This window comes from Cariama cristata, unplaced genomic scaffold (assembly GCF_000690535.1).
Source record: "Cariama cristata isolate BGI_N322 unplaced genomic scaffold, ASM69053v1 scaffold24074, whole genome shotgun sequence".
NCBI lineage: Eukaryota > Metazoa > Chordata > Aves > Cariamiformes > Cariamidae > Cariama > Cariama cristata.
The window spans coordinates 149-23,983 of NW_009613901.1; the positions used below are offsets into that span (position 1 = coordinate 149).

A 23,835-nucleotide genomic window follows, 5' to 3' on the forward strand; every position below is an offset into this window, starting at 1 on the left:
CCCCTGTTGTGGGGGATGCCGAGGAGCCAGGACTGAAGGGGAAGGGCAGAGGGGAGATGAGGGCACCAGTCACGGGGTCGCGGAGAGGTGGAGGAAGGACGGGAAATAACGACAGCCTTAAGGAAGCGGGTTCAACAGCTGGAAAACAAAAAAAAAAATCAGTAGTGTGAAGCCCAGGAGAAAATATACTTTAGCTGAGCGGCTTTCTGTCCACAGACCTTGGAGCCGTGACAGGATTTAAAAGCTGGAATCTTGAACTTTAATAGATGCTGAAAAATGCTGACTTAGGAGAGGGCTGCAGCACGCCCTGCTTTCGTTTCGCCTTCTCCCTTTTCCAGTACACTTCCCACAGCCCTGCGGGGAGCAGGTACAGAGCAGCTTGCAGCATCCGCAGCACTTGGCCGTGCGTTGCTGTGGCCCTGGCTCTGCCCTCTCTGTGCCCCAGCCGGGGGGGTGACACTTCAGAGGATGCTGTCAGCAGATGGACGTGGCCCCATGGACCTACAGCGCTGATCTCAGCATCCTTGTGTCGTGGTGGAAGAGGGCAGAAGAATTCGTGCCCAACCCTCTTGCCTCCACTGCCTGCTTCCCTTTACCTGTCACAGGTGAGCAGAGCAGCCCAAGATGAGATTTAGACAGTTTTTTTCCCTGTCAGGCAATTTATTCTCATGGTTGCTCATCGCATGTGGAGTCTTCGAGGCTGCCGTCGCCGGTGTATGGGCTTTGCAGAAACCAACCTGGCAAGTGGCACCAGATGTGACTGGGGAGACCAGTCCGAGGCCTCGCTGATGGTCTTTGGCCATTTTTAACTGTAAATAAACAGTTAAAAGTCTTAACATTTAAAATATGGAACTCCAGATTGTGATGTAAAGATGCATGATTGATCCTCCCAGCATTTCTGTCAGATAAGGAAAAATCATGAACTTAGATTAATTATGGGGACAGGAATCATCTCTCTGATTTCTTCTTGTACCTCACCTATGTAGTCTCTGGCCTGTGGTGGGTGTTATTCCAAGCTCCCACAGCACAAATAACATTCACTTCGTAGTAAAGATGGGATAACAAAAGTAGAAATAAATTGCAGACTCCCCTGAGGACACGAGGTGAAGGGCAGCGTGGCAGACCCGAGGAGGAACCGGGCTCTCCCGCCGTGTGCTCTAGCCAGTGGTCAGTCTTTGCTATTGAAAACATGCAAGAGCAGAGCGAGGCAAGGGTTAATGACGTTATTCGAAGTGTTTCCTTCCTGGGATGAGGACCACACGCATGCCATGGCTATTGACACCTTTGCAAAGAGCACCATGCTCCACAGCCTCATCTTCCCAGCAGCTTAGGAGCATCTGTCCTGCTGTTCCCTCCTGCCTTTCCCTAACCCCGTCTACTGCTGTCCACGTCGTCGCTGCATCACTGGGCTGAAGTCAGACTTCAGTATGTATTGATCTGTCACCTTTGCAGGAACGTTTGCGTTTTGCTGCAGGGCTGCTCTCGCACAGAGCATCGCTGTTCAGATATTTGGGATTCTCCGGGCGGTAGTTAGGTACGTGCCATATTCGTTGCCTATGTCATCTAATCGCTGGATGGAAACAAAAACCACAGGCTTTATGCAACTCTCCAACACTATGTAAGTTTTGTATAATTGCCTCAGACCGAGTGGAAATGATCTGCAAGCCAAAAATCTTTCACTGAAGCAATTAGCAAATCATTTTAAATAACAAATACAATTGGAATCTCACGATCCATTTGTGGATAGAGCGGAGGGTAAGGGTGAGTTCGCTGAATGGGTCCTTTGTTTTCAATCACATTTTTAGGTTTAGCCAATACACTCTGAGAGCAAGTACTCTTCTCTCAGTGCAGTGACAGTCATTAAAGTGTCTTTTAAAGCCAGGGAAACCAGAGTAGAGAGGATTTCTAGGTTGCTGCTTACTACCACCCTGCTAATGCTTTTATTTTGTGCTCTCCTTTAAAAGATCAGGTAATCGAGACCAGGTCACTCTTCAGTCTGCACTTCCCCGAGGGTGTAGCCACAGGACAAAAGGTTCCCATTTATTCTGAGCTCCTTTCCTCAGGTACAAGGTATACACCAGCCCTTTAGTGCTGCTGTCGGAGCGGTGTCGGGGCTGTGCTGGGAGCAGAACTCACCCTCAGGAGAGCGCCCGGGTGTGCAGTGTGCCCGTAGCAGGATAACGTGGCTGTGCAATGCTGTGAACTGATGTGGTTAACCGAATTTGCATTCCCTTCCTGCCTTTTCTCCCTTTTTTCTTCCTTTCCATCTCACTCTTCTCTCCTCTAAGTTCGGGCTTTCCTCGTTCACCCTGCACACCATTTTCTCCCTCGTGTCCTTCTCCTCCATCCTTTGTTTCCCCTCTGCCCGTCTCTCCCGTTCACTCATCCCCACCCTCTCCTTCGCAGGGGCAATGCCACCGAGAGCCTGCGGTTCGAATTAGCCCATGCTGACCCCACTGCGCCGGCCCGGGCACAGCACGCTGCAAAGACACCATCGGCCTCGCTGCTTTGGGAAGAGCACGGAGCGGCCGAGGATGCCTGCGGAGGGACCGAGGACTCCTGTCTCTACATAAGCGGTGGCCGAGGGAGAGACATGTTGGGACAGCGCCCTTTCGGCTGGCACAATACTCCCTGCACTGAGACAAGCATCGCTAACCATGGCAATAGCTTGGAGGCTTCTCACATGGACTGTCATCTTCACTGCGGCTCTGTGCAACTTTCCCGGTTACACGTTCCAGTCACAAGGTAGGGATCGCGGTGGGGAGGGGAGCCAGATCCACCCACCTCTGCTGGCAGAAACCCCAACGCTGGCCCCAGGGGAGGTATAAGGGTAATGTTGCGCTGAGGAGTAGGTGGAGACACCTCGAACTCCCCTCCGCTCGCTCTACTGCAGCAGAGCTCCGCCTGCTGAATTTGCAGGTGTTTTCCATTGCCCTCTGAGGAAAGGATGTGTTTTGCCCTCGGATGTTACGCTCCTTGACTTTTTGCAGAATTCAGAGCCGTAGGGTCTGTGCAAGACGAGAGCTGCGTACAGGCTGACAAAGTGGAGGAGATGGGGTAGCAGTAGAGGAAGCTCCCCTTCCACTCGGGTGGAGCGGCGCATCCTCGGATGAATAGAGGCTTTGTTAGGAGGAGGGTTGTGTGTGTGCAGCCAGCCGATGCGCTTGCAAGCAGTCCTCTGTGTGTGCAGGGATGGAGGTCTCTGCCGGAGCTTACAAATACTCTGCACAGCTGAGCCTGGACAGACAGGTGCTGCTGGAGGAGCAGTTTTAGTTTGTACACACGTTTCTGTAAGTGCTACCATTAGTAAATGCGTAAACCTGCTCAAGGGTGAGCACTTTGTACCTGTCTTGTATGTCTGTTTCTAATGGTCTTGTGTTTAAATACGGAGCCACACGTACAAGTGATTGCAAGGAAAGCAGAATGTGGGTCTCTTGTACGTAGATTTGTGCCTTTGTACATGATTTTATTCCAAGTTAGGAGTGAAGGGACTGGAAAGTGAGGTGGGCTGCCTTGTACCCAGGCTAGAGTACAAATACAGCGTGGGCAGGTAACACAAGGTAGTTAAATTGCTTAATACTAATTTGCTTTTGTGACCATTTCTTAAGAGGCAATACGAACACTCCCATCAGGCAGGAGAGATAAGAAGAGCAAGCTCTGAAGTCAGACATTTATCTGTGCAAGGTGTTAAAACCTCAGCAGCATACTTAGGCAGCCATAATCCTGAAATACCACGTGTGCCCAGATTAATTGCAGCAGAGCCAAAGTCGGCGATGTACTCGGGCTGTTGAGTAGTGCAGTGCCATCGGGCTGTAGTTACAGTGGCCGTGGGTTGTCTTGTGAAGCAGAACTGGAAAAAGGAACAAAGGCAACCGAAAGCCACGCGCTGTCCTGGGTCTGAGCACCATCTCGTTGCTAAATGCGGGGCACTGCTGTACCGCAGCTTGTGCAGGGTGGGACGAGAGGCAGTCGGACACAGAGCTGCGTGCTGTGCAGGCACTGTGCAACGTGCAAGGTTACACAGGCAGATTTTGTTGACTCTCAAACAAACATGGTTTCTGGTCCTTTTTGCCAAAGCTTCTGGCAATGCCTGGGGTGACTGTTCTGGGCCTCCTGCGTCCGTCAGTTCACACCTCCCTCCATCTGCAGCACCGCGTTCGCAGCGCAGCGATGCTCTGATGAGGACTTAGCTGCCAGATCACCTCCATCCTGACTCACAGCAACTCAAATCCTCCCTCGCTTACGAGTCCCCACACCATTTGCTAATACACCTTGGTCTAAACCCAAGGGCTCGCTGAAGTTACAGGCATTTGTACTTTCCTAAATGCTGGCTTCCCCTAAGCAGGTCTGAGGGATGAGGCTCAGCCCGTGATGTTGCTGGGAGCATGGTGCTGCGGAAGCCCCAAGCCAGGGATTGCAGCCTGTCCCCTCCCCAGTCCCGGTCCAGTCCCAAGGGTCAGGCTGCCCCGTGGGCCCCTCTTGCTGTCAGAGTGCTTTTTTAGGCTCCCTGCGTCCAGAACAGTTGGCGTCAGGCTATTGGTGATACTCAACACTTCTCTTCACCACACTGCTGAGATAGTAAGTACATAATCCTCACAACACCCTTTCAAGAGAGTGAAACGCTGTTATCTCAGTTGGAGCACTTATCTTAGCAGATAGAGGCACAGAGAATAAAGGGCAGTGTTTTCAACAAGCCACTGATTTTCACCAAGTGACTTGCTCCAGTTAGCAGTGGAGCAGGACTCACGTGCCCCGTGTGCACGACTCTAGATCAGTATATTTGTTTTATGCAGCAAAAAGATTAAGGTATAGAGTCATAAGCGGTAATTGTATTTGTGGGAGACAGCAGCCCAGCACTGAAGGTCTCTTCAAGCCAGCAGAGATGTAAGGAGGTTCAGACGTAACGTGTGCATTCAGGCTGTGGTTTTTAACAGTGCAGGGAGCAGCAGCTGAAACAATTGCCCAAGGATTCAGCACATGCTCACCATTGCCGAACGGGTTTTAATCAAAAGGAGATTTTCTGCTAGTACCTTAGATTAACTATAGTGACAGATTAGACATTCCCTGTTTTATAGAACATTAGGTGAGGCTAATCTCACGGCTCTCAGCTCACATGTAAACCCTTGGAGGACGTAGCAAGACTGCCACAATGCCAGGGCAGCCTGAAGCCATGGGATCCCATAGCATTTTCCACAGCCATCACTTAGGAATTGTGTCTGGGCTGCAGCTGGGGCTCCTCTTTGCTCTGGTGACAAGACCGGAGCAAACATCTGCTTCCTTTTCATCCTTTAAGCAGCTCAGTAATGCGAGGGGCAATGTTGAGAGTACAAGGAGGGAACAAAATTGTCCCTCCTCCATTTTCACCTTCTCTCTCTTCTTCTTGTTCAGCTTACCCCTCTACCTCCCCTGTGCCCTTTCCCTTCCTCTGCCATCCCTGCCCCTGCAGATACATGCTCCCTTTCCACCAAAAATGGGGCAACGAGGTACATCTCTCCACACCCCATCCCTCCCGCTTCCCAGCTTTCTCCCTTGCCCTCTCCTGGGAGGTTTGTGGTCCTTCAGGGGTGCCCAGTGTCCCGCACAGCCATGGGCAGGTTTTCCTGGAGAAAGGCTTTTTATAGCATCTCTTCCGAAGCAGTTTGACAGCTCTCTGGAAACACCAGGCTGCTTATCACCAGCGCAAACTCTTCTGATACTGTGGGTGCAGTACTGCACGTTTCAGGCCAAGATCTATTAATACAGCGTGAAGTGGCTGAGGGGTCAGAGAGCACGTGATGGCTTTTCTGAAAGGAAGGGTCAAACAGTGCCGCTCTCGGTGTTGGGAGCTCCTAGTATGGTCTGTAATATGGGGAGGATGACCAAGGCAGGGATGGGCAAATGAGGGAATTAGGGAACATGTGATGTTGGGTGGAGTACACAGGGTTAGGGAGTGAAAGAGATCCTAATCTCTTAGAGCCTAATCTAATCTTTTACATTTTTAGAGGAGAGGAAGGAGCCAGCTGTAACACTGGACAAGGGCACTGGCTTCTTCCTTGTGTTGAAAGTCTCTCTTTGTTATTTTTTCCATTTGTGTCATCCCCACTCTAAAGCATCACTTCCCAAAACATTTGTGTGATGCAGGGCACTGCTCTTAGATCTTTCTTCTTGTGCCTCAGTTTCCAAAGTGACATCCCTGAGAGGATGCACATTGACCGGCACTACAGCAAAAGCAGGTTCTCACACACAACCTCATCCCCAGGCTCTGGACATTTTTTTTTCCTCCTGCCTGTACCTTGCAGGTGAAGATGAGAGACCGCAGCCCAGGGTCCCAGGCCCTTTCTAGCCACTGTGTGCACAAACCTCCTTCCGATTCACTATTTTGCAAGCCCATGTGGACGGCAGAGAGGGAAAAAGAAAAACAAGACACTTCCGATAGCAAATTTTTCCAAGCCTGAGGTCATTGCTTAAGTGCAAATAGTCACTCCTGTTTGCCCGGCTGCATCACACATGAGGCGGAATGATGCAGGAGAAGCTGGAGCACAGGAAGTTAAAAAACTAATAATTATTTCTGGCTTGTGGAGGCAAGGGAGAGGTGCCAGAAGTGCTTATGGTTTGGAAGGATGGGAGCTAACCCCTAAACCCAGCTGGTGGGAAGGACTGTCCCATTACCGGTGGCCAAGGAAACCACTCTGTCAGGCTCCCACACTGGAAAACACAGTAGAGGAAAAGGAAACTTTCCAGTGCTGCCATGTGGTAAGAGTGTAATTTGGAGTCCGAATTTATGATGGCTGGGAAGGCTTTGAAGATGGGTGCTGTGGAGCCAGGCGAAATGCAGCCACCCTGGAGCAGCCTGGCCTCTCCTGCTTGCTTAGGAAACAACTACAAATAGGATGCAGAAAGCACAGTAAGAATCTTCCAGAGTGAAAAGAGGGCAAATCCTCTCCCACTCCCTGAGCAAACCTCCAGCCAGCGTGTTCAGAAGAACATACTGTGACGGGGGGAGCTATCCTGTCCAGTGCATGATTTTTCACATCTTCTGCTGAAGCCTCTGATACTGGGGGCTGTCAGAGACAGCTAGACCTCTGGTCAGATCCCATCTGGCAGTCCCTGTGACGTTTTGCTTGGAAAATGAGCAATTTCTGTTGAGGTTGCAGAGTGCCAATTTCTTTGACAGCCAAATGTGTTGCGTTACCGTGTGAGTGCAGGCAGACGTTTTGGACAGTGACCTTGTCAGAGCAGATTTCCTCAGCGGTACGAGACAGGCTCAGAAACTCAAGTGCCCCAGAGAAGGTGTTAAGCCAGGCTGATACGATAAAGAGCACCAAGCTGGTGAGCTGGGAAGGCAGGATGGTGTCATAGATAGAGACCTGGCTGGGGAATCGGGATGTCTGACTTCTTTTCTTGCTGCCTTTTCAGCACAGCTGGGGAATTCTGGTTATCCCCTTCCTTAGTTTGATTGCAAGATTGGCATTGCAAGGACATTGTCTTTCTGCCTCTTAGGAGGATACGCGGTACCTAATGCAGCAGTGATCGGGGAGGCTGGTATGGTGCTGTTATTATGTGAGATATCAAAACAAAGTTAGCAGGTCCACATGGAAGCTGTAGATCTGAAGAACCCCACAGTTCCTTAGCAAGACTCTCTTCTCCTGAGACGTTGTCACCCCAATCTTGTTTTGAAGAGACCTTATTGCTAGTTTTGTTACTGGAAGGATCCAGGTTAAAATAACCCTCCAAACCACAGAGTGTGGCTCTGCACAACCTGGAATGCCTCTGCCCAGTGGAGGCTGAGAGATGGGGGATAGTCCAGGTCCAGAGCCAGACTTTGGGTGTCCTGAATGGCCACTTGGACCAGTCTGTTTCTCTCCATCACTTGCAGAGAAAGATTATGCTCCCTAAGCTCACGGGCTATGGATACCCCAATGATCTGTGGGCTGAAGGCCTTTGGGAATACCCCAAGGGTCCTGCAGCCTGGACAGAGCAGACTGTCTGTGTCAGGACCCTGTCCCTCCGCCTTGCACTGACTGCGACTCAGTTTTACTCGGGCGCAGCCGGCTCTGAAGTCGTGAGGTGTTTTACTCTAACTGTCTTTGCAGAATGTCATTCCTTCTGTGTTTGCTTTCCCTCCCCAGAGGAATTCCTCTCCAGCCTCGATCACTATGAAATTGCGTTCCCCATCCAAGTGGACCAAAACGGGGACTTCCTCACCTTTGACATGAGAAGCCAGCTGAAGCAACGTCCTCGGCGCAGTCTGGGCTCCTTGGCCTACGAGCCATCTGAGCAGCAGGTTTTCTACAAAGTCTCTGCCCACCGAACCCAGTTCCTCCTCAACCTGACACTGCACTCCAACCTGCTGGCTGAGCACTTCACTGTCGAATACTGGAAGCGAGATGGCGTGGACTGGCAACATGATTTCCACGAAGACTGCCACTACGCGGGCCACTTACAGGATCAGTACCTGAACTCAAAGGTCGCCATCAGCAACTGCAATGGACTGGTGAGTCTCTGTATTTTGCCCAGCCAAGGGCACTACTAACAACTAGAGCTGCCCATCAAGCAGAGCTGATTGCAACCGCTTTGATCTTTGCTGTAGAAGTGCAACCCGGTTTGGGTCCCGGCAGGTGGGCCCATGGTGGTGGGAAAGGCATGGGATTGGTGTCAAGCTAGGATATTGCACATTGGCATCAAAAGTCAGCTGAGGGTGAAGAAAACCACATCCCTTCCTTACATCTGTAGGGGTTCCTGATCCATGTTTTGCTTATAGCCCAGTTTCTACCAAAGTCAGTGGGCATTTTTCCATTGATTTTAATTGGAATGGGATAATCCCAGCTCTAGACCCTTATTGTGGCTCTCACAGAACTCTCCTCTCCACTTCCAACAGCAACAGCAAAAGACATGTTTCGCATGTGCTAGCGAGGAAGAAGCGCAGGAGGGCAGGAATTTCACAGCACAACTGGGAATGTCAAAAGTGCATTCAGGTCCTTACAATTGCAGATACATACTTCTATCCAGATTTCAGGAGCTGAGAATGTGGCTCCTGGGGGAAAAACTAAAATCATCAGTTTTTCAAGATGAAAAAGAGAACATCAAGAGGGGACAAGATGGCATTCCTCAAAAACAGCAAGGCTGCTGCAGAAAGGGTGGGAAAGATTGATTTTGCATGTCCTAACAGCTGGGACTTGACATCATGGTCTTAAATATCAGCAAGAAAGCTTAATGGTAGACATTAGTGGTAGGGATAGCTGAGCTCTGGACTAGCATGTGACCTTGGAGAGCATGTGGCCCCTACATCACTTGAGATCTTTAAGAATAGGCTAGACAAATACCTCTCAAAAATACTCCAGGTATGATTCATTAGCTCTTCCAGCATTGGGAACAGACTAAGGACTTCCATCCTTAGTCTTCTGTGATTTTCTGATGTTTCTGGCTCACAAAGTACATTTCATGACCTGCCAGATGGAGGGATGGAGCAAACATACCCTGTTAGTGAATCCCAAGGATGATGGCTCCCTTGGAGGGGTAACATGTAGAAAAAGACTCTGTAGGCCAGATTCATATTTATGCTACAGCCCCACCTCTTAGCAGTATTCTGGCAGTGTGGAAGAGCTTCCAAATGGGAATGAATTCACATTTGATTTATTGCTGAATTATACTGCCAGAACAGTGCTGTGGGTTATTAACAGAAATGAGAATCTGACTCATTATATCATAGAGTCTAATGTTTCTATCTCACAGCCAAAAATCAGAGCTGCATAAACTCTTGGTTCCCTAGTTAGCCCTTTGTTTAGATAGGGGAACTCTGCTGAAGCCCTAGACAATTTACTGGTGTTCACAAAAGCACTGATGGATGAGCTGGATGCTGCGAGCTCAGAAGGGATCTGGCATTAGCGTACCTTCCCACTTCAGAGGGCAGCAAGTCCAGGGCAAGTAATGGCCCAGGAGCACTTGGACTGGGATAATTTAGTCCCCAGGCTGTGTTTAGCTCTGGAGAGGTACCAGGGGCTGTCTGGAGGAAAATGCAGCCAGGCACAAAGAGGGACAGAGGGTCATCCAACAGCCTCTCCTTTTCCTGAACTCTGTCCTTCTGCCCTCGAGAGCTACGGATCAGCAAGGAGTGGGGAGGAGTTCTTCTGGGTTAGGGAGGACGATAGGGTCAGGAATTTGGATGAGAGGAGTCTGGCATCATTTTAGCTGGCAGAGTTGGGGCTGTAACTTGCCACTGGAGAAGACCTGTTGCAGAGCTCTGGTTGATCAGTAACAACTGATCGGCTTGTGCTGTCCATCAGCCGCAGCATGCTCTCCTCCAGGCAGGTATCGGTCTGCTTTGGAGGGGACAGGTAGGGACAGAAGTGGGTCTCCAGTTGCTGAGATCTCAAGGTTCAGGTTCATGCTGACACGTGCTAAGGGGGGACTGCACACGGTGACCCACGTTTGTGCAGACCTGACTCACTGACAGTGCAAACGGGGGGGGTGTTGTGTTGTTGAATTGGCACAGCAGGGACCAGGTGCTGATTACAGGGTGAGTTGTGCATGAAGAGGAGGGAAAGGGACAACTGTGTCCACAGAAGTGTCCAACACAAAACTGTGCAAATGAATAACAAACCCCAAGCCATCCTTCTGTCCTCAAAGTCCCACATCTCTAAGCAATTTCTGTGTCTGCAAGGTGTACTGCTATAAACCGCTTTGCTTTCAAACACCCACGACACAACTCGCACCTCACAGCACCCTGGCTTGGGACTGCCAATATATGGACATGCTCCCATTGACTCATCTTCCCGGCCACATGCACCGTCACTGTGGCCTGAGGGCAGGCAGGCAGCGTGGCTCACCCCACGCATCTCCTGTGGAGGGCATGCCGTGCTGCGCTTCACGCTGAGCGGGAGGAAGAGTCACCCATGCTTGAGCTGTCAGAAGCAAAGGGTAAAAGGGTCCATTTTCCAGAACACACAGAGCTGTGAGCTGCCAGAAGGGCCAAGCACGAAGCTGCTGGAGCCTGCAGGGAGCAGCCCGGGCAGCCTTGCCTCAGCCTGGCCAGGGGCTGAAACCCCTGTCTTAAGCAGAGCTGGTTTTTATCCCACTGGCTGCACGAGATCCCAAGGACCTGTGTCCTACCATCAAAAAAATCACAGCAAGGAGAAAACAACTTTAGGAGAGAAATGCCACTCTCTTACCTCTTGTGTCAGAACTCATCAAAGGACAGATTAAAAAGCCAGGGTTTCAACCCTGTGTGTCTGTGCTGAAATTGTACTTTTGCCTGAAAAGCGCTCCTGAAGTCAGCACGAACACTAATGCTTGGAGCAAGGCAGATGGCTCCGCTGCTGAGGCTAATGTCGAGCTGCTCCTGAGTGTGTACGAGGAGGTGGAAGAGCTGTATTGCAGTACGTGGCTGTGCTTTTCTTAAGTGTGGTTATAAGCTAATAGCACAAACCATCCTTGCTCTGCAGATGACCTGGGTGAATCATAGACAGGATATCCAGTTTAGCTCCCCCACAAACCACAGGGATCTCTCTAAGGGCTTCTTGCCGCACCCTTTCAACAGGCTTGTGTCACGTCCAGCACCCGGACCTCAGAGCTCGGTCTTTGGGTTCAGTGCTGGGGCAGTTTTCAGACTCCTGTGACGGCCGAGCTTCATTGCTGAAGGATGCCAGGCAGGCGGTGGAGCATCCTGCCTCTCGCGCTCTGCAGAGGCTCTGGGTTTAAGTAAGAACGACCCTTTTCTAGCGGTACCTGGTTTTTGGGCAGGACATGCTCTCCGCTCCTGCTGCTCTGCCCCAAGCTGGCGGTGACCTCCTTCTCCCCATCCCACAAAGCCGGCAGCCAGCTGGCTTTGCAGGCCAACACTCGGCTTTCCGCCGGAGCCCTCGCCAGGCTAACCTCACAGTACCTCGCTTGTGTTTGAAAAGGTGGAGTTGAGCCAAGAGTAACAGAGCCTGGTGCAGGAGGAAATCCCCCGGCACTCTGGAGATGGGGACTTCACTGTGCACACACTGCCCCGATTCAGCTTTCATGGCAGGGAGAGAGAGGAGGAGAGACCTATTATGGAGACAGCATCCACCCCAGAGAGGCTCTCCCCCACGAACGCCCAGCAATAACGCTGTTACGCAGATTGTGCCTTCCATGCAAGGACCTCAAGATGTTTTAGAGAGACCTGCTTCCCCCCCCCGTCCTGGCAGATCAGGGCTCCTGTCCCCCTTGCACAGAGGGCAGCTGGTAAAGTGTTGTGACATCCAAAGGACACCACCGGTGCAGAGCTGATGGCAGGATGGGGGTGTCTCTGCACCCAGAGCTATGCTTGCGCACAGGGAGTGGGAGGACAACCAGGTAACGTGGGTCTTAGACTTTTGGGATGCTTCTTGTCCTGCTTGAGCAATGTCAGGCATTTTTCTGTGCCTTGGTTGCTTGCTGGTAAAGTTCAGCTGATAGCAGACCCATGTTTCTTGGAGTTAGGTCAGATTCAGTGCCAGGAGTTGTTACGGAGATGGAGCTTCTACTTGTATCGTATTGGGCTGCCAAAAACTTTCTAGGTTGCTCAGACCTTTTAGGTAGAGGGAAGCTTGCTGTGAGGATAGGGCCAGCTGCAGAGACCTTGCAAGCACCTGACGGATTTGGCTGCTCATCCTCCTGGGGTCTGCTCCTGCCCAGTCATCACTCTTTCACGAGTGGGTCCACTCGTAAAGTCTGGGCTCACAGCTGAGATTCCTTCAGTCAAAGAATAAAATAAGGGAGAACAACAGAAAAAAACAAATAAGGGAGCAGAAACCAGATCGCCTGACTGCCAGTCAGAGGTGTAAATGGGGCAGTGATGCCTACGGGGCACAACCCAGGTTTCAGCCTGCAGAGAAAGGTTGTGGCTCCTGCTGCTTGCCTCCCTGCTAATCGGACTTCAGATTTTAAAGATTCAGTGTGTTTCTCAAAAGCCTTTGAGCATCTACACTTTGCAGCTCTGTGCCCAAGTTTCCCAGCTGGCGGTAATGGTCCTGAGCTGCTTTCAAAGGTTCTTCAGTGAGGTTGAAGATTACAGGAGGTAGACCTCACCGCTGAGCGGTGCTGCTGTTTGAAGGTATGGTATTTAGGATCCCACAGACAGCTCTCAATTAGACTGCGTGGGTGGAATAGGAAGCAACTAATTCATAATTTTGCAATGAAAGACTGTGATTTCCAGAGGACTTTAGTGAACACAGATGTCCCATGGCATTCATGACCATCTGGCTCAGTTTTCTCTGGTCTGTAGGTTCATATATTTCAGTGTTTGTGCGTAAATGAAGGATTCCTTCACATTCTCAAAAGTATGTGTCATTCCCCAGAAATTCAGCGGTTAATCATCAGAAAGCTCATTACAAGAAGCCACCAGTATGTCACCCAGTTCTCTCTCTACCTCTTTTACTACCTTCCGTCTCTTTCCTTCTGCAGCATGGGGTGATCGTCGCAGATGAGGAGGAATATTTCATTGAACCGCTGAGCCCGGGAGCCAACGTCAGCGCAGGGAACGAGGGCAAGGGCAGCCCCCACGTCGTGTACAAGCGATCATCTCTCCAGTACCCACACATGGATGCAGCCTGCGGCGTGCTAGGTATCTGTACCCATCAACACATCCTCAATCTATCTCAGCGCAGGCTAGGAAAGTGCCAGTAGACCAGGGTTTGAAGGTTCACACTACTCTTTATGGCAAAGAACCAAATTTATCTCCTGCATTCAAGTTTTCTGTATTTACTTTTACCCATGTTAAGGATTTCTGGTGGCCTGGTCTTTGGAAAGCTCTTGTACTCTCTTTTTCGCAGCAGGGCTTTTAAATTTGTAAATAGAGCATGGAATAGTAGAGAAAAAGCTGCCTCTTATTGTTCTTAAGAAAAATCCTCCCAGATTTGGCCAATTTACAAGGTATTGAGAAATCGTAGCTTACGCATGCTCGGCAGAGACTTGTCTTTGGGTTTTAGCCGCTGAAGGTGGTGTCCATGTTGAGATATATCTGCTGCTGTTTGAGATCAGGTAGAAAGATGCCTTGTAGGGTGGGATGTGGGATCTGGTTAGGGACCGTGGGCTCTGGGAAACGTTGATAGAGAATGGCAATTGCACATCTACCCCATTCCTGCGCTTATAGACCTTTGACTTCCTAAAGGACTCACACAGGTCTGCGCTGACCTCTCCCCACATGCCTGTGCCCTTCTCATCCTTACTAGCAGTCGGTCTGTGTCCCAGAACCTGGCTGAAAACCCCAGCCCTTGTGAATGTGCAGAGTTTCTCCATTTACCCAAAATGTTGCATGTACGCAGGATGTTGCTCCCTCAGTTTACAGAGGCTTCCCCTGGCTCCGTAAGGATGCCCATCCCTGCAGAGGGGGGCCAGCTCACATTTTATGGATTAGAATTTGTCTGTGCAGAAGCAGAGCTGTTCCCAGTTGCTCCTGGCAAGTTCGTGTGTCACTTCAGGATGTTTGTCCAATGCCCCAGCGGTGACACTTGACCAGATGAGGAGTCACTGCTGGAAGGGATGGAGCCTCTGGAGATACTGGGGCACTTCCAGCCTTCTCTGAGCAGGCTCTGAGTGTCCCCAGACCTACCAGCATCTCTGGAGACAACCTGTGCTTCCCTGGCCCAGCTCCTACCGTCCCAGCTCCCAAAGTCATGCTGGACAAAGCGCCAGCAGACTCCCCTTCTCCTGACTCTTTGCCACATTCCCCAGCTTCCAGACAAAAGTTAGCCTGTTCCTAATTGCTTCTTGGAAAGCAAAGACATGCAATGGGAGCCACAGGACAAATACAGTTCAGATCAACCACAATGTAACTGGCCCCAGCAAAACCACCCCAAGCCTGATCCCCACGGGCTGGACCTGTCCTGACCTGCCCAGCACGGCTGGGCCCCGAGCATCCCCGTGAGCTCCTTCTGATCAGCTGGAGAGGCCGGAACTGGTAGGCTGTGGGGCTGCCTGTGATCTGCCCATCTTCCCAGTCTTGCTGGATGTTTAATCATCTAGCATCAGAGGAGAGGAGGGGGATTCAGCCGGCTCTCTTGAGATGGCAGGAGAGCGATTGGAATCTCCCAGTCAGCTCTCCTGCCCTGTGGTGGTCTCCAGGCCATGGATTTGGAGCTGATGGCCCTGCTAGGGACATCTCTAGGGTCAGGTCAGTAGCACTTGAAGCCTGGAGCAAAGTCTGACAAAACCTCCTGCTGCTGCTGCTTTGGAGGCTGCAGCCATTTCTGTGGAGGAAAAGCCAAGTCCTAAATTCAGATCCTGGCAGGAAAAGGAAAGAGGAAATGATCTGCGATGGCTTTACTTTCAGATTATGTCTGTGTAGTTTCTAAATCCACACCGCTCTCTGTTCCCTGCGACAGAGGCGCGGAGGCAATGAAGTGCGTGGGGCTGCCATGGCAGGACGGGCGCAGACCTCTGTGTGCACCGCCGGGGCAGGAGGGCAGCGGGGCTGGCAGGAGCAGGGGACAGCCCTGGGCTGCAGTAGGAGGAGCTCAGAAGATCTGGCCGATGGCAGTGGGGGCATTTGGTGGGTCCACATGTGGTGCATAAAGAGCCTCGCCATGGCCTTTCCTTCCCTGAAATGAAGCTCGTGCTGCGTGCCCCTCACCTCTATGTGCTCCTGAATTGCTGCTGGAGGGCAACAGAAAAAAACTCAGATGAGAAACCCTGGAAAGGAAGACACTGGTGGCTGCGGACGCTGAAGCCCTCCCCTCTGAAGCCATCAGGCAACCACAGCCAGCGAGGCCAGCTGCCCCTGAAGAGATCCGTCAGCACAGAGCGCTACGTGGAGACCCTGGTGGTGGCTGACAAAATGATGGTGGGGTACCACGGGCGGCGGGACATAGAGCAGTACATCCTGGCCATCATGAATATTGTAAGTGTTATAACCACATCATGAACCTCGGGGGACCCCAGGGGCTCACACACCCAGCCGCAGACAGCAAGCAGGAATAAATCCTGTTTGTCACCCCGCACGTTTAGGTTTGGCAGAGGGTGGCACGTCCTTTTCCTGCAAGAAGGCAAGCGGGATGGGAACATGGTGGGGAAATCAAATCTCTTCCAGGACGGCAGTGGCTTCTCCCCATCCCCGGAGCAAGAAGTTTGGGTCAAAAATCCTGACGCGGTGCTGCTGCTCATGAGCAGTGATAGTCTGGAGCCTGCAGGGACTCTCTGTTGTAAAAGGGAGGCACTGTAGGAGAGGTAAACTCTGGCCCGTCTGACCATGCTACAGGCCAGATCTGAGCTGGGAGAACAAAGCCCTTTCTTTGAACAGCATCTCTCATCTCAAATTAGCATTGCAAATAGGGCCAGCCAAGCTGAGAAACACATGGGAAAGCATAAGGACAGTGAGCTCTCACGCTTGGGGGCTGATCAGCATGAGGGGTAGGGAGAAATACCCTCGTTCTTCCATACCGCGCTGCCCGTGTCTCTGCGTTACTGCAGGGGAGCTTCCTCTGCCGCATCAGATTTGGGTCATTGCTGGCGGCAGGATACCAGGCTAGATGCATTAACAGCCTGAATTGGCCATGCTGAATCCTCCTGTGAGGTGAGATAGGCTTGGAAGTTATCCATCAAACTGCTGAAAGACCCTCTGTGATTGTTCTTTGTCCTGTCCTCTGCAGGATCTCTTTTCATGGCTTGCTCTGTTTGCATTTCTAAAGCAGATGCCAGATTTTAAAACAATACCGTTTCTAACTGTTTCATCTGCTGTAAAACACCCATCGTGCGGTGGCAGATTTCTGAGAGATGCTGCGTGGTTCCCTGCCGATGGGCAGTCAGCAAAGCTTCATCCTATGGCTGCGTAATGCCAGGACCATGGGGCTTCCCCACCTGAGCTCCAGGCAAGGAGCAGGTGCTGTGGGGTGTTGGCTTCACTACTCAAATCTCCCTAGAAGGAGACATCAAGGTCTGACATGGTTTAGGATGCTCTGCAGTCCAACGTGGAGTCCCATACCCATTTCTGCTTTCTAAAAAGATTGTGTTCAGACCCTGCAGCCCACGCTTACGAAGCAGCCCTGTTTCCCACCGCCAGGTGCCCAGCAAATGCCAACTCACCTGCCAATTGCACCATCACCCGGTCAGTGAGCTCATTTTTAAGACTCGTCTTTTCTTGTTTCTTGGAGGTCAGGTTTCCAAACTTTTCCAGGACTCGAGTCTGGGCAATATTGTCAATATCCTGGTGACGCGGCTGATTCTCCTCACCGAGGATCAGGTAAGGTTGGCTTTGCTGAGCTGCTTCCATCACGCGTCTGCACTTCCTTTGCGGGTCTGTGTGTTCCCCCTGGGTGTCACCCCCGGGACGTCCCCCAGGGCAGTCTGCTGGGTGCAACACATCCTCTTAATGGCAGCTGGGGACTGGGTTCAGGCTGCGGGCTGAGGAGACCTCTGGGACTGAGGACTTTTCTATGCTAAGATGGCTTTAGGGAGGTTTCAGTAGCTGTAGTCCTCCTAAAGTCTTGCTTTCCCATAGTCTCCAGGAAAAGGTGGGGGCATCTGGACTGGGGTTAGTGCTCTGCTGGCATGGGAACAGGCAGTGCCTTCATATCAGAGCCTTCCTGGGAACACACTGTCATATTGCTTCCATTCCAGCCCACACTGGAGATTAACCACCATGCCGGGAAATCCCTGGACAGCTTCTGCAAGTGGCAGAAATCCATTGTGAACAGAAACGGCAATGGGAATGCTATCCCCGAGAATGGCATAGCCAACCACGACACTGCAGTGCTGATCACCAGGTAAGGCTGAGCCCAGCCCCGGCAGCGCTGTCCTCACCGGGGGTGTCCTCTGTGCAGCTCTCCTCTGTCTCTGTCCGACTGGTTCATCCGAGGCTTCCTTCCCATGCGCTCCCCTGCAAGCTGCCTGGCAGCGGCTGTCCCTCAGGCTGGCCACTTGCCAGTTCCCTTGCAGTGATGCAGATTATTGCAGTTCGGATAGTTATCATCCTCCAGCATCTTCCCTCAGTCTTTGTTGTGCTCTCAAGGAGCTTAGTTTGCAGCCATGGGTATTTGTGCACCCAAAGTCAATGGCGCAGCGTGTGCAGCGGTGTTGGGCATGTGTGGGAGCCCACCCTGGAGTCGTGGAGCATCGGGCATCCTACTGAAACGGGGAGCCCCATCTGCCCCTGCTGTGAAAGATGGAGAAGAGGATACAAGTGGGACCTGAGTGTCATGACAGTAACAGAGTGCCTCCAGCCAGTACAGGGTTTGCCTTACCACATTTTAGGTGTCTACATGTAGGGTTGAACTCTCTCCTTGGTAGCTGCTGGACACCCTTGAAGTAGTGACTTCATCCTAACTCCCGTAGGACAAGAGCAGTCCTGCCCTGCCTGTGTCTCTGCGCTCCCGTAACAACAATCTAGGTCAGCAGCTTAACCTGGATGCTGAATTAGTCCTCTGGAGCTGGGAGAAGGGGTCTGAACTTTTACATGCAGGACAAATAACCCCCATCAGAACAGATGGTTGCTTGAGTCCGGAGTAGCAGAAGGTACAGGAGGGATGACTGGAAGGACGGACGGATGGTTGGAAGGAAGGAAGATGCCGAGAGGATGACAGGAACAGTGGAAGGAACAGAGGGGCGGCTGGGAGGACAGAGGATGCCGAAGGGAGAGCTGGAAGGATGGAGAGGATGAAGGGTGCTGAGACGCAGCTATCGGTGGTGCTGCCAGCTGTGCCCAGGACACTGCCTCTCCAGTGCCCACCGAAACCCTGCTTGGACAGAGGAGCCGCAGCCTGCGGAGAAACCAACGATAAACCCAAGATTTGTTTGTGCCTTTTTTTAACCGTCTCTTGCAGAGTGGAAGAAAGTGATAAAATGAAAGGGACTCTCCAAGCGGGAGCCGGTTTCATTGGTGCCGTGCACTGCTCTCCTGCTCCAGTTCCCGGTGGCAGCGGGAGCCATGTGCAGCCTGGTGCTTCCCTCCTGGGGAGTTTGTGAGACGAGAGCCTGCAAGCACCAGGGGAGGAGTGAGCAAAGGGCCCCTCGGCCCCAGCTTTTCACCCTCCCGGGGCTGCAAGGTCTGCTTTTCCTTCCCTTCCACCGCACGTGTGGGACGCAAATGCCGGCTCCGAGTTCTTCGGCCTCCCACCAGATGTTTGAGCTAACCCAAAGCGACTCGCCGGCCCAGCTGCGCCAGGCTTGGACAGCACCAGTGCATCCGGCCTCGTCTCTAATAAATTCCCCGTCTCCCGATAACATCTTGCTGAGCTGCGGGCTTTTTTCTCTTGCAGGGACGTGTCAAACCAAAGCCTCCGAAGGCTTTAATGGTATTTACTCAAAACAAAGCAACAAATGTTTTTCACTCACTCGGTTTCCTGCCGAGGGTGAAAGGTTTGGACACTTCCAGAGAGCACCAGGGGCCAAAGGGACAGGAGCCATCACCAGGAACGTGTTATGCTTAACCCATCGTGTGCTATCAGCTTGCTTCTTCCCTACTCTCGTTCCCGTGGGGTTGGCGGGGCGAGCAGTGTCGGATGGTCCCGCTCACCACACAGGTGTCCCCCAAACCCGCACTGGGGTCAGCATCCTCAGTGTAGAGCCCAGCTCGCGCTCGGGTTGAAATGCACCTTGGGGGTAAGGAGCAGCACCCCAACCCAGCTCTGGGGCCTCCCAGCCCAGTTGCTGCCTGTTCCCCCGCCTGCCCACCCTACGTGGATTTCAGTGCTGGCTTTGCCCCTTTCAGCCTGGGTTTTGCAAAGACCCAAATGTCTGGGAGGTCTTACCTTCTGGAGAAGGTATTTGAACAGAGGCAGGGAGGACATGCAGTTTGTCTCCACAATTAAATGATAATATTCACTCTCTGGCCCAAACTGGTCTTTTTTGAAGCTGCTGCCACGTCCCATTGCAAGGGTGCTGCATTTCAATTTGGAGGAGATTTTACTTTGCTGTCCTCGTTTAGCTTTTCCTTGTACGCGGCTAACGATGTGCAAACAGTGGATTCCTTGATGCAATGGCTGGAAGTTGAGGCCAGGAACAGAGGGAAGAGTCATCTTGAATCAACCCATATTGAATTTGTTTGGAAAATTCTCAGTAAAGAACTAAACTGAAAAAAAAAAAAATATAAAAAATCACTTTAGCATTTTAGTGAAACCACAGTGGGTTTTGAAATGGAACATGTTTTCAAACTGAAATGTTTTTCTTATTTTTTAAAACAAATTCAGAATTATATATTTGATTGATATGATTTGCTGCAAGGGACCTGAGTTTACGGACAGGAGGCTGACCCTGTCCTCTTCTACCCTGCGCTGCTGGGGCAGATCCCTGAGCCCAGGGCACTCCCAGGTTCCCGGGAATGCGCTGGATGCTAGTGAGCAGAGCTGGACCACCCGCCCAAACCCAAAGAGCTGGAATAGTGTTGTCCCTGCTGATTTACCACATTTCATCAAAACCAGACCTCTGACGCCACTCAGCACTGCCCCATAGTTAAGGGACAGGACCTATCGTTAAAAATCCACAGCGAGTCTCAGCCTGGGGCAAGCGAGTGTTGTACAACGTGGATCAGAGACGCCTTACCTGTTACTGTTGGTACTTTCCATTCCAGAAGTTCTGCACGAGCCATGGGCTGCTTTGAAAAGTTTTGGATGTGAACACATCAGTAAAATGGAGATGTGCTATTTTGGAGCCACTGAAATTGTAAGTGTTCTTAATGCTGCCTTCTCTTCTTTGCAGATACGACATTTGCATCTACAAGAATAAACCGTGCGGCACCCTGGGTAGGTAGGATTTTGCTGCTCCTCCAGCAGCACTTCTCACCAGCACACACATCTTCGGGACTGTGGCGAGGGCGGGCTGTGCCATCTCCCTTTCCTAGTGAGCGGGCTGAGGGGAAGCATTTGCCCAACACTACCATAAGCACTGGCAGTTGAGCCAGGAACAGGCCAGTGGTTTCCAGCCCACTTGACTGTGTAGCCTCCTTATTTCTGTAAACACTAAAAGCAGCAACCCGGAGGACGGATGGGCTCTGGAACGCTTCTCCGTTATATCCCTGGGTCAAGTCCAGCCTGATGATTAAGAACGGCTCGCATCTAGGGCTGGTCCATAGCCTAGTGGAGTATTCCTGGCTTAGCAGAGAGAAATAAGACTTTTTTGTGATGACTATAAAGGGAGTTCTTTCTTTAAACTGCTAGACGCAGACAGACCCTGCAGTTCTCTCTGGCTGTAGCTCCTAATTTGTCTTACCCTGGTCTAGACTAAGCAGTCAGGGAGGGATTACTGCTCTGAATCACTGCAGTTAAAAAGGAAAAGTTGGTGGATCTCTGACCTGATGAGCCCACAGACGAGGTGCCTGGGAGGGAGGTTGAGGCTAGAGGTGCCGTGACGGCTCAATTCTTTTCTTTAACAGAGACTGTTCCTTCCCTGGCTGGGCATACAGGGCACAGCCTGTAGTGGTGGGACAGTGTATGGGCAGAGGGTTGGGGGACTCTGCTGCCACGATTCAGGGGAGATTTCTGCATGATCCAGCCCTCCAGATAGAGTCAGGCTGGATTCCCAATCGTGGTGGGCATCAGCCAGAACCGAGCGCGGATGGTCAGGTTGGATCCTGGCTTACTCAGTTGTCCAGGCTGCCCTGGCCGAGTTCGGATGCCCAAGTGCTGGTGCAACTGATCTCAGGTTGCCCCACCAGCAGTGCCAGTGTTGTGACAAGGACTGCTCCCCCTCTGTACACGATCTGGGCTTTGGATATGAAACTCAGAGGATTTAGACCCATTCTTAGCATTTCCGAGTCTGTCATTGTTAATTTAGTTGACAGTGCTGAGTGACCACTTGCCCACAGCCCATAAGAGCCATGGGTCCATCCCAAAGCCCAGTGCAACCGGTGGGAAGAAACTCGTTATTGACAGCAGACTATGCTCAGTATTAGTGAGTGTGAAGGACGTCGCTTAGTCCCCAAATACCACGCATGTCCCCTACAGATGCTTTGTGCCGACCCTATGTGACAGCTCTATCTGGCTTCCCTAGGCCTGGCCCCCGTTGGTGGGATGTGCGAACGAGAACGAAGCTGCAGCATCAATGAGGACATTGGCCTGGCCACCGCCTTCACCATTGCCCACGAGATCGGCCACACGTGAGTACTGTGCCGAAGAGCCTTCCCAGAGAGAGGGAAAGGCCCCTGTTGGTTTCTTCCTGCCAACAGGAGCTGAAAAATCCTTCCTATGGGTGATCCAGATGTGTGAAAAATGCAGCAGCTGATCATCTCTCTATTTCCTTGGTGATGCTTTCTAGGTTTGGCATGAATCATGATGGGGTCGGCAACAGCTGTGGCTCCCGTGGGCAAGAAACGGCCAAGCTCATGGCTGCTCACATCACCATGAAGACCAACCCGTTTGTGTGGTCCACATGCAGCAGGGATTACATCACCAGCTTCCTGGAGTAAGGAATCCAACTCACCTTGCCCTTCCTTCTACCTTGCAACCAGTACAACACCTCCAACCTCTCACAGTCACTTGTGAGGCGTGGGTAAAGCCAAAGAAAAGCCCCCAAAGCACATAGCCCATGCACCTTCTGTCTTGTCTCCCAGCACCTCATCCTTTCCCAAGAGGCACATGCTTTCCCTCCTTCCTTTAGACATTCCCATGGTTTGCTTGCCTGCTGAAGATACTAACCCCATTTACCTTGCAGCTGTGAGACCTTTATTTAGGTTCCCCACTTCCAGAAACTTCACAAGTAAGTCAATAGCTTCTGGAGGCATTTGGATGTTTCTGAAGTTCAGCCAGGAATTGCGGAGAAGGGTTGGTGTGGTGGGGATGGAGGATCTGGAGTCAGGACAAGGTCTGCATGGTGTAGGCAGCTTCTCCAGACACTGAGGAAGAGAGTTTTCAGCTGTGAACAAGCAACGTAGGAGAAAGGGGTTTGAGTTTTTTTCTTTCCAAAGCACCTTTAGGATTCAGGAGAAGGGATTTAGGCTCCTACATCCCAGAGTTCCAATATTCTCACCTTGCCTGAGTTATGCCTGTGTAGCCTGAAACAGCTTCTCGTCCAGGGTTCAGGCAGTCCCCAGGGTTTCTATCACAAAACGAGCAGTCAGGATCAGTTTTGGTGAGGTTTTTGGTAGGATACGGGCACTACCTAATAGAAGGACTGGATAGGACTTGAGTCACGGTTGGAAGAAGCAAATGTGTGGGGTCACTCTGGAGGGAAGTGCCCGGAGATTCTGAATACCAGACCTCTACCAGTGACGCTGCTGTTGTAATGCTGCAAGGGGAGCAGCCAAGGCAAGCCTGCCCGAGAGGCTGCCGCCTGCCCCACTGTCCCACAAAGCTTGGCCAAACCGTGTGGCTCATCACCAAATCCCACATCTGGCGGCTCATGTTTGGCCACAGCAAAACCTGTCCCCCTTGCTCTTGACCCCTGGATGTGCACCGCAGCAAGGCACGTTGCATGGACAGCGTCAGGAAAGCACCGCAGCAGAGGCTGCCTCGTCCTCGGGTAGCCCCGAGGTCTCAGCGGGGCTGGCAGAGGACGGCGAGTTCATGTCGGCCCTCTCCGTGGTTTGTGCTGGCCGCCCCCACCGGACCACGGCCCTGGGAGCCTCTGCCGGGACGGGGCCATGGTGTGTGCAAGACCCCGGGATTCGGGGCTGGGGGAGTGGTGGCAGGGGCCATGATTTAGGGGGAGCTCAGAGAGCAGTGAGGAAGGAGGAGGGAAAGGCGTGTTTCTTGCAAAATTTGGACGCTCCTGCAAAGCTCTGGCATGCAGAAGGACGGGCTTGGAGAGCAGGGGCTCTCTGCGCTCTGCACCGCTGGTTGGTCCTAGCTGGGGTTCTGCAGCCGTGGGGTGGGAGGGCGGCCCCTCTGCCTGCCCACCGTCCACCCAAGGGTCCTGGGCACACGCCTGCCTGCGTGCTGCCACAGGCTCTCTGCTGACCCAGCACCCGCTGGCACAGCCAGGGACTGG

The 23,835-nt window shown here is 52.0% G+C and overlaps 1 protein-coding gene across 1 annotated transcript in view; it reads left to right on the top strand.

Moving 5' to 3' along the window:
- Window positions 1-2,657: 2,657 nt before the first annotated feature.
- Window positions 2,658-23,835, top strand: part of ADAMTS10 (ADAM metallopeptidase with thrombospondin type 1 motif, 10) — a 44,545-nt gene continuing 23,367 nt past the window's right edge. The window contains exons 1-9 of the mRNA XM_009699211.1: window positions 2,658-2,745; window positions 8,109-8,473; window positions 13,387-13,546; window positions 15,603-15,820; window positions 17,075-17,158; window positions 17,536-17,681; window positions 20,611-20,654; window positions 21,901-22,006; window positions 22,165-22,311. Coding sequence (XP_009697513.1) covers window positions 2,658-2,745; window positions 8,109-8,473; window positions 13,387-13,546; window positions 15,603-15,820; window positions 17,075-17,158; window positions 17,536-17,681; window positions 20,611-20,654; window positions 21,901-22,006; window positions 22,165-22,311 — 1,358 coding nt within the window. The remainder of the gene's footprint in view (window positions 2,746-8,108; window positions 8,474-13,386; window positions 13,547-15,602; window positions 15,821-17,074; window positions 17,159-17,535; window positions 17,682-20,610; window positions 20,655-21,900; window positions 22,007-22,164; window positions 22,312-23,835) is intronic.